Source organism: Nuphar pumila, chromosome 4 (genome assembly GCF_984573655.1).
Source record: "Nuphar pumila chromosome 4, dmNupPumi1.hap1.1, whole genome shotgun sequence".
In the NCBI taxonomy this organism is placed as follows: Eukaryota; Viridiplantae; Streptophyta; class Magnoliopsida; order Nymphaeales; family Nymphaeaceae; genus Nuphar; species Nuphar pumila.
The window spans coordinates 130,998,638-131,009,370 of record NC_143252.1 but is presented as its reverse complement, the minus strand read 5'-3'; the positions used below and the strand labels follow the sequence as shown (position 1 = coordinate 131,009,370).

The 10,733-nt window shown below is 38.6% G+C and overlaps 1 protein-coding gene across 1 annotated transcript; it reads right to left on the bottom strand.

Moving 5' to 3' along the window:
* Nucleotides 1-8,202: 8,202 nt before the first annotated feature.
* LOC149841071 (uncharacterized) lies at nt 8,203-9,835 on the bottom strand. The gene has a single exon (XM_090005185.1). It carries the CDS (start codon nt 9,833-9,835, stop codon nt 8,378-8,380), a length of 1,458 nt encoding a protein of 485 aa, XP_089861311.1. The 3' UTR covers nt 8,203-8,377.
* Nucleotides 9,836-10,733: the final 898 nt, after the last annotated feature.

The following is a 10,733-nucleotide window of genomic DNA, read 5'->3' as shown; positions in this document are numbered from 1 at the left end:
GGGCATGGTGTCTGAGGGACTCCTTAGGGTATGTTTGATGTGCCATTTCCAGTGTGATTCTGACAAAAATCACGCTGGGAACGATGATTTCCAACAAACTTGGACGCGGCGGATGGTGTTCCGCTCGTCCGCCGCATCCACCGCATCCTTATACACATGACTTTTTCGTTTCACCCTCCCCCTGTTAATGTTCAGTTCATCCCTTTTATGAATACAGGCACATGATTTAAATTTTCGAGACAAAGCATGCCTTTGAAGAGAATAAAATATAGAATGGAGAGAAAAATGGAGAACGATGATGAAGAATGACTTCTAATACTTTTTACTCAAAAAGGCTTTTCACACTTGGATTCATACAATGACTCTTAGACTAGGCTTTTATAGCACTAGTAAGACCTTTCTAGATGTATTGAGATTTCAAAAGACTCTTATAAACTTGTACCTACTTAATAACTCTAGAAGACTCTTAAAAACTTGTACATACTCAATAATTTTAGAAGACTCTTAGAAACTTGTACATACTCAATAATTCTAGAAGACTCTTAGAAGTTTGTATATGCTTAATAATTCTAGAAACATTATTCAAGTTTAATTTATTCCCAACAATGCCTCTTCTAAATTAAACTTGCTCCTTACGCCCAATCTTTTTGCATTTCTCTTGAAGACTTGTCCATTTAGTGGCTTCGTGAAAATATTTGTCATCTGATCTTCCGTTCTGCAGTGCTCCACATGAACATCACTTTCATTCACAAGTTCCCTCAGAAAATGATACCAAATCCAAATTTGTTCGTCCTTCCATGAAGAACTAGATCTTTCGCAACCGAGATAGTTGAGTTATTGTCACATAAAAGAGTTGTTGGCTTATTTTGCTTCTGCTTCAAACTCTCCAAAATTCCACGCAACCAGATTAACTGACAACCTGCAAAAGATGCAGCAATATATTCTGCTTATGTAGTAGAAAGCGCAACAATTGATTGTTTCTTTGAGCTTCACGAAATTGCTCCACTTCCAAGATTAAATACATAACATAAAGTACTTCTGCTATCATCAGCACTCTCTGCTAAGTCACTATCAGTATAACCAATAAAGTTGACTGCAACATTAGTTTCATAAAGAATTCTATAATCGATAGTTCCTTTTACATATCTTAGAATTCTTTTTGCAGCTTCCCAATGATTTGAATATAGCTTCTCCATGAACCTACTCACCAAACTGACAGCATACATAATGTTAGGCCTTGTGGATGTGAGATACATTAGATTTCCAACCAAACTTCTGAACATAGTGGAATTGACAAGTTTTCTTTCACCTTTTTTAGATAGCTTCAAACCTGAAATGCATGGAGTCGAAACTGGATTAGCATTCTCCATCTTGAACTTCTTCAAGATCTCTTTTGCATAACTCTCCTGCGAAATAAAAATTTCTTTCTTGGTTTGATAAACTTTAATACCAAGAAAATGATGCAATTTGCCCAAATTTGTCATCTCAAACTCTGTCATCATTGAGTTCTTGAACTCATTCAACATCTGCACATCATTCCCTGTGAAAATTAGATCATCAACACAAAGACTTACAACAATGAATCTTCCTTCCGAATTGACTTTGATGTAGAAAGTATGCCCATATGGACATTTCTGAAATCAACATTTTTTAAAATATGAATTGATGCGGCTATACCATGCTCTAGGTGATTGCTTCAACCCGTACAAAGCTTTCTTCAACTTGTACACTTTCTTCTCTTCTCCTTCCTTGACAAACCTAGGTGGTTGGTCAATATAGACTTCTTCATTAAGAATACCATTTAAGAATGCAGATTTTACATCCATTTGAAAAAGCTTCCAATTATTCTGAGCAGCAATAGAAACAATTAAACGAACAGTCTCAAGTCTTGAAACAGAAGCAAATACATCTGTAAAATCTTCTCCTTCTTTTTGCATGTACCCTTTTGCTACCAGCCTTGCCTTGTGTTTGTTGATAGAGTCATCAGGATTTATCTTTGTCTTGTACACCCACTTTACTTTAATAGAACTTTTGTGCAGTGGTAAATCTACAAGCTCCCATGTATCATTGTTTTCAATTGAACCAATTACTTCTTTCATGGCTCTCATCCATTTTTCTTCTTGACATGCATCATCAAAAGAAATTGGATCTTCACCTACAAAGAAGGCAAAAAATATGGCATCATTTTGACTAACTTCTTCTATGATACCATATAATTCTTGGATGCTTCTCATTTTTTTTATAGGGTTAATTGATGAAGAACTTGGGGAAGCAGAAGAATTTTTTGGTTGGGCACCATTTTCATTATTTTCAAATGCTGGATCATTCTCTTCTTCTTCAAACTCAAAGGGAAAGATAGGCAAATTTTCTTTTTCAACCTCTAAGTCTTCAAATATGGAATTTTCATCAAATCGAACATCTCGATTAATCACAATCTTCTTTGTCACTGGGTGTACAACTTGTAAGCCTTGCTTCTTTCATTGTAGCCTATGAAAATACACTTCTTTGATTTATCATCCAACTTGTTTCTCATAGCATCTGGAACATGAGCATAAGTCACGCTCCATCTCTATAATTGTCTGATTCTTTTTTTCACACACATCATTTTGTTGTGGTGTATGTCGGACAGTCATTTCATGTTGAATACCATTGTCTTTGCAATATTTTTCAAACTCATTTGAAAAATATTCACCTCTGCGGTCAGTCCGCAAAGTATTAATTTTCAGCCTAGTAAATGTTTCAACTTCTGCCTTGAAGTCTTTGAATTTCTGAAAAGCTTCAGATTTTTCTTTGACACAATACACCCAAACTTTTCGTGAGCAATCATCAATGAAAGAGATAAAATAACGATTACCTCCCAAAGATGTCACCGTCATCGGACTACAAAAAACTGAATGAATAAGCTCCAAAGGTCTTGTTGCACACCATGATGATTAAGGAGGAAATGGATTTCTGTGTTGCTTTTCGAGTTCGCATACTTCACAAACTTCATCAAAGATGATCAATTTGAGGCAAGCTTTTGACCATCTTTTTCTTTGAGAGCAGCTTTAAATTTCTATAATTCAAGTGTCCATATCTATCATGTCATAGCCTAGAAACTCCATTATCAATACTAATAAAACAAGACATATTTTTATTTTGAAGAGTGAGTGAAAAAAGATTATTTGAAGCAACTCCAACCCTTATAATAACTTGCTTTTTCCTTGACAAGTAGCAACTCATGTCATGGAAATGAATGTTGTATCCCTTCTTCAAAAGATTCCCCACACTGAGCAAATTATTTTTCAAACCAGGAACAAAATAAACTATAGACATTTTATCTATTTTTCTTGATTTTATCTTGAACTTCATTTCACCAACACCACTAACTTTATAAGTCTTTTCATCTCCTACTTTAACTTCACCATAATTAGATTCAAACAACTTAGAAAATAAATTTTTGTTACTTGTCATATACTTGTTAGCACCACTGTCTATATACCAGACATCATCAAGATCTCCACCATGAGACACAAGCAATAAAGTGTCATGATTTTGCTCTTGGTTTTTGTTTTCATACACCAAACGAGCATCATGCCTTTCTTCCTCCTTGTACCAGCATTCACTTGCCATATAACCAGGTTTGTGGCAAACATAGCATTCAAAATAGCTATAACCTCTCCCTCTTTGATTTCCATAACCTCTTCCTCTTTGCGAGCTTTTGAAATTTTGATTTTGATTCAAGTCATTCTTCTTGCTTGAATAATCGCCTCTTCCACGAGCATATGAGCATCTTCCTCTAAAGCTTTCACTTTTTTCACGACCACGTCCTCGACCTCTTTGGTTTTTGAAATTCTCCTTCTTCTCATTTAGAGACAATTTCGACTGGAGTGCTTGATCCAAAACTATTTCTTTCTTCTTTTTTTTTAGCCTTTCTTCATTAGCTTACAACGAGCTCGTAAGTTCGTCTATGATCATGGTATTCAAGTCCTTTGATTCTTCAATGGCTACCACAATGTAGTCAAATTTTGAATTCAAAGAACAAAGAATTTTTTCAATGACACGAACATCGTCAATAGTTTCACCATTTCTTTTTAATTGATTAACTATAGACAATACCCGTGAACAATAATAATAAACTGATTTCGACTCTGTTTTATGCAAACCTTCAAACTCTCCTCAAAGAGTTTGCAAACTGACCATTTTTACATTTTCATGTCTTTTAAATGAACTTTCCAAAATCTCTCATGCTTGCTTTGAGGAAGTAGCACACGCAATCTTCTCAAAAGCGACTTCATTTGAGGTTACTCCTTGGTATATTACCACAAGAGCTCTCTTATCTTTCTTTCTCGGCACTTTTAGACTCTCTCTCTTTGAGCTTGTGGCATTTCTTCTTTATTTTCAACTTCAACATAACCTTTTTTTACTATCTCCCACAATTCTTGAGATCGAAAAATAGCTTTCATTTGGATACTCTAATTGCCATAATTTTCTTTGGCTAATTGGGGGACGAAAGAAAGAGAAATAAAGTTGTTCATTTTAATCGAACCCGACTTTGATACCAATTTGAAGAGAATAAAATATAAAATGGAGAGAAAAATGGAGAACGATGATGGAGAATGACTTCTAATACTTTTTACTCAAAAAGGCTCTTCACACTTGGATTCATACAATGACTCTTAGACTAGGCTTTTATAGCACTAGTAAGACCTTTCTAGATGTATTGAGACTCCAAAAGACTCTTAAAAACTTATACCTACTTAATAACTCTAGAAGACTCTTAAAAACTTATACATACTTAATAATTCTAGAAGACTCTTAGAGACTTGTACATACTCAATAATTTTAGAAGACTCTTAGAAACTTGTATATGCTCAATAATTCTAGAAATATTATTCAAGTTTAATTTATTCCCAACAGCCTTCATGTCTTCTCTGTGAGTTTGAAATCCAAGAAATCACTTTCAGCAAATGGGTATCGAGTTTGCATGTCTGTGCAACAAGCAAGTGGGGTCAAAGTCTCAGTTTCACCCTTAGAGCTCGAGAAAGCGAAAGAACCTCCTCTAAATGTTTACAAACCCAAGGAGCCTTATATTGCTACCATAGTTTCAGTTGAGAGGAGTGTTGGTCCAAAATCTCCCGATGAAACATGCCATATTGTTATCGACCATGGTGGGAATGTGCCATACTGGGAAGGACAGGGCTATGGTGTTATTTCTCCTGTAAGATCCTCATCTTTTGTATAGTCTTTATTATATATAAATTGCAGACTTGTTAGATAAGTTATTGAATGTGAGATAGCATGCTTAATTATGCATGAAGAACAGAGAATCAGCTACTCATCCTGAGTTGATGGGAAACCAAGACTTGTGCCCTAATTTGGCTACAATTGCAGGGAGCAGAAGAACAAAAATGGTGGAAAGATGAATGTACAGGATAAGAGCAAGGAGTACAACGATGAGATCTTCATGCTTTTGGATCAAGGAGCTCACATATATTTCTGTGGGTTGAAAGGTATGATGCTTGGAATTCAAGAAACACTGAAGAGAGTTGCAGAGGAGAGGGAAGAGAACTGGGACCAGAAGCTTTTCCAACTTAAGAAGAACAAGCAGTGGCATGTTGAGGTGTATTAAAAGATTGGAGATGGAGTTAATTGGTAGCTCAACAATCTTGAGTAGTTCTTTCCCAAATGTTGGAAGGAAAAGATTGGTCTTTGTAGAATTTGGTGGATGCTATGGTCATTCTGCTTTCTTAAACTGCTATTGGCCCTACTAGTATTATTTATCTATGTTATTGCGTTCGAATGAATGAGGCTATTTTTGTTTTTGGTGTTTGCATTTCATTTAATATACTTACGAGTAAGTATTTCATTTTGATTGTCGTTCCCTATCTCCTTGTATACTAGTTACACTGAAAACTTTATAAAATGATTGTATCCTTTATCTTTAGTCATATCCATGTAACATGATGGAGAAAAAGAGGTATTACACTATCTTTTTTCACTTATCAATTCCATCAACCTTATACACTATCTTTTTGTATAAGGGTATTACAATACAAATAAGCTCACCAAAAAAGTGATGTTTTGAATAGTATGACCCGATTCGTCCACCATTTTATATGTTTTAACAAGTTGATTGTCATTTTTTGCCCAAATATGAATCCAATTACAGAATCAATGTTTAGTTCCCTCTTTTTTGTTCATTTTGTCCAATCGTGAATAAGCCATCAAACATGCCCTAAGGGTGTGCCAAAAGTGAGTAGTATCTACCTTTTTGTCAACTTTTTTTTTTTACTAAGGTAAGCCAACAGACTTTTAAGCTGCCAGGACAATGATAGTAAGTACGGCAAGCAGAGTCAGCATAGCGTGGTCTATGATTTTAAGGGCAGTTTCTTTGTGTAAATATATAAAAAAAAAAAAAAATCCATTTCTCATCAGCCACGACCAAAAAGGGTGTGAACCCACCACGACCAGGATGAGCGTGAGCCCACCTGACCCTAGTGGAGTCCTCCATCAATAAGGTCCATCGTACGTGTCGCCAGCAGTATTAGTTAGATGCCTTTCAGAAAACTTTCCTTGGATTTCCAAATTCCTTATTAGTAGTGATAGCAAGAACAGAAAATCTAGTTAAGTTTGCATTTTCAGGTATATCATGGCACTTCCACTATCATGCAGAGCAGAAGAAATTTATGGTCACCGGAGCCATAAAAAAGACTCCTATACCCATCGAGAAAAAATAAACAGTAATTAAACTAGTGAAACTATACCACGATATTTTTCAAAGGCTGATATTCTAACAAAAAACACGATATTTTTAAAATACTGCCTATTTTAAAAGTACTGAAATTTCAACCTGAAATTGATGAGATAAAATCACTTTTTATATTATTGTATTTTATTAAATATTTTTATATATTATACATATTGTATATTTTTATACATACCGATTTCTGGAAAAATTTTCTGTGAAAAATTAGGTTTTCCAAAATATTGAAAGATTTTTTTGGAGGACGTGAACCTACCCTCGTGTGGTGTCCACGTACACACTATTCTTAATGGGAGATTAAAAAAAAAAAAAAACGTATCCCGTGTCCTTTGAGTCGTGTCCATGTGACGAGGTTAATAATAATAAATTCATTAAAAAAGTAGTGCCTCATGTGCACCGCTTTATACACTGAAAAATTATAAGAAAAATAAGAAATAGCTAATAAGAAAATGAAGAAAGGGATGCAGGGCAGGCTCACAGCTTAACAAGATAGCGGTTGACCATTTCGGGATGGTTCATCCATGGTGACATCTGGGTCTTTTCTCAGGCGCAGGTTGGTTTACCTATCAATATAAAATATGCAAGCAAACAAGTTACTGCAATGGGAGCATCTGACTTTTGTATAAAATAATCCAAGCATTCAATACGATTGCAGTACAAGGGAGGAAAGAGATTAATGCTAAATGATCAAAGAAGTAATTAGCATCTCTCTCCTAATCTATTAATAGAGCACGTATACTTTAGGTTATCGTAATTGTATTAATCAGATGCCTGCTAACCTGCTTTTTAATACGTAGAAGGTCATATTATAATCATGAATCAATAAGTGAATAAAAAATAAATAAAGGGTTTTGTTCTTTTTTCAGTGAAAATGTGTGCTAGCAATAGTAGCATGCTTTTTTATGTAAAAAGGCAATGGGCTTTGGGGGGAGAGAAGAAGAAAGAGCCCTATGGCTCTAAACAGAGGAAGAAGAGGAACAGGAAGAAGGATTCGGGTGTTCCCCTTCACATGACCCAAAGGACAGAGGAAGTTTTGGAAATACCATCATTACGAAACACCATAACATTCACTGGCATGGGCCACCATGATTGCGTAAAGAGTCACATGTCACTCCCAAATGCAAATACAAAAAGACAGCCACGGCTCATCCCCCACTTTGCCTATCACTTCTTCCAAGTCCTCATGATGATTTTCTTGCAGGGAGGCCAGACAAGTGACTGTCACAGGCCACTGCTACCACTTTCTCACTCTTATTTCCTTCCTTCCATGTTCTAAAACGGCACCCTCCTTACAACAATATTACTTACCATCAATGTTCATGTTAGTTCCCCACTTCTTTGTTTGATCCTTCCCTCCGACCAAACCCTAAAACCGTCAAAACATGCAGATTATATGACAAGAATTATCCAACAGATCAAAAGAAAAACAGATATCAATAACGTATCAAATTTGATCTTACTGAACGTATGGCTATAATATTTAAGGAATATCTTACAGAAAATTAATAGGGAAAAAACAAACAGCCAAAAGGGATTCTGTGCAGAATAAAAACTGACAATCTTTTGTTGTTCATTCTCCCCTTTAGGTAGAAGGGACCAAACATAGTCATCTCAAGCAATACCGTGTAGACACTAATCAGATGAACAAATCCAAGAGTCGACCATCCCTTCCCCTCTCAACATGCCTTCTGATCCCTTCTCCACGTGAACGTCCAAAGAGGACGTGTTGTAGTTCATCTTGCAGCTACTGCCACCACCTCTCTGTGGATTGCACAAATTACTGGTACCAACTCCGGGCGGCCGAATGCCCACTTGGTTGTTGCCCTCATCACTACCACCCAGAAATAGTCGAGAGGAGCCACTGCTCATATTCATACTGTTGCTCATGTGGGCACCAATGTTGGCTTGGCCACTCACACCTACATGAATTAGGTTGCCACCAAATTCGCCCAAAACTCCGCCACCCGCGTTCACCTGTGCACCTACCGCCATCGTCGGTGCCAACATCGGTGGAGAAGGAAATGGCGAAAAGCCCTGAGTCGACGGCTTCCCGGGAAGGAAATTCGGCAACTGATACTTGGGTGCTGAGTTCATGAGGGATTGGAGGTTGAAGAGAGTGTTGGGCAAGTTGGGGGTATGTGGATGGCAGGCGCGGAACAACAAGTCCGACGATGATTCCGTGCTCAGGGAAGCAGCAGTAGAGGAGGAGGGGTTGTTAGAAGAGATGTCTGTATTGTTACCGTTGTTGGTGTTAGCCAGAGAGAGGATTTGAGGTTTCTCGGGGAAGGGGCGGAGGAGGAAGGGAGGAGGAGAAGGAGCACCTCCGACTCCGCCGGCCGCGGCGAGCAGATCCAGCCTGGCGGCCCGAGAGAAGGGGGATATGGAAGCAAAGGGTGGTGCAGGGATACCTGTGAATTCCTGCACCATCTGCCGGAAATTGGTAGTGTCCGTGGTGAGGACGGTGGTGGGAGCCCTCCGGGACGCCCTCGACCGCTTCTTGCCGCTCTTCGCGCCAGCGGTCGTAGCCGGCCCCCAAACTCCGTCCCCGGCCCTCTGGTACATGCTTCTGGCGTCAGAGGGCTGAGCTGCTGCCGAATTGATGGTGGTTGCACCGGCAAAAGGCGAGGGGAAAGAGGAAGGGAGGCCGGCGATAAGAGAGGGGGCTGGCGTCTTGGCGCTCCTCGGACAACTGGGATCGAGATTTGGGGGTAGCGGAAGAGGGTCGATGAAGGATGAGAGGGAGGAGGAGGAAGAGAACGGTGGGTTTCGGCCGGCCGGCCGTGATCTGCCGGCGAAGATCCGGGAAGTTGCCGATGAAGGGGATGATCTGAGGAGAGGGTCGTCGTAGTCTTCGTCGGCACTAGACACCAGATCGACGTCTCTCGAGGATTGCACGTCCCCACTGTTGCTGCAATCCATCGGCTGCTCTTCAACTCCCCCAAGACCAGACAACGCAGGAGCAGCAAGTAAGAAAGACCACCAAGAGTGGTAGAGAGAGAAAAGGGGGAGGTATCTTGTGTTCACGTTTCCACTTAAAAGATTTGGTGAAGATTGGGAAGTGGGCTCCACATTGTCCACCAATGAGAGCATGCCACTTGGGTAAAAAAAGAGACAAATGGAGAGATGGGTGGGTGTCTGGTTTCAAGGTAGAATGAAAGGCGAAGGGTGGGTTTGATTGGTTGGGGGCAGTGAACAAAGATTGTAAAATTTTATGGGGGAATGAGGTGGGCAGGCGAACAAATTGAGGATGCCGTGGTTGTTGATGAAATAAATAAAAAAATTAAGAGGAAACCAAATAGTAAAACTAGAAAATCACCATGGGAGTTAAGAGGGTTTTGTTCAGTAAGACCATAATCTTCGTATTTTGAATTGGTCAAAAATGGCAGCCCCCCCCTCCACCACTTGGTAATTTTGTTTTACCTGAATTATTATTATTATTGTTATTTTTCATATAAGTACGATATAGTCTATGTACAAGAATGAATGCTCCTGCTAGCAAGTTGACCCAGTGGTCGTACATGTGAAAATTTGAAGTTTCAAAAGAGTGGGATTGAGCTGAAACAAAGTGTGGCCTCGGTCTTGATGGGGACGAGATCCAACCGAGGCTTTAACTACCTTTCTCGACGTACTTGGCCACCTGGAAATCGACATCTGTTTCCCTCATCCCCTCCTTTTCTCTTAATGGTGTCTTCCTCTAAAATCGTTGAAGTATCGAGCAATTCTCATAATTCAATAATTGCTTTCATGTTCCGTGATTTTCTGCAAAAAGATGACTGGATTATTCAGTGGTTATCAAAAGAAAAATCACACTTTTTTCAACACTCCAATAATAGCTGTTTTGCATAATGATTTTGATTGAAACAATTCACTGTGCCTTTAATGAATCTGTGTGTGCCCCAAAATATTGAGCCATCCAATGTTTTTAAGTAGAAGACGTTGGTAAGGGGTCTTTCGTGGGAAAAAGGCATAGATTTCTAAAAAAAATACT

Coding starts and splice junctions, on each gene's coding strand:
- LOC149841071 (XM_090005185.1), bottom strand. CDS start 9,835: ATGCTCTCATTGGTGGACAATGTGGAGCCCACTTCCCAATCTTCACCA.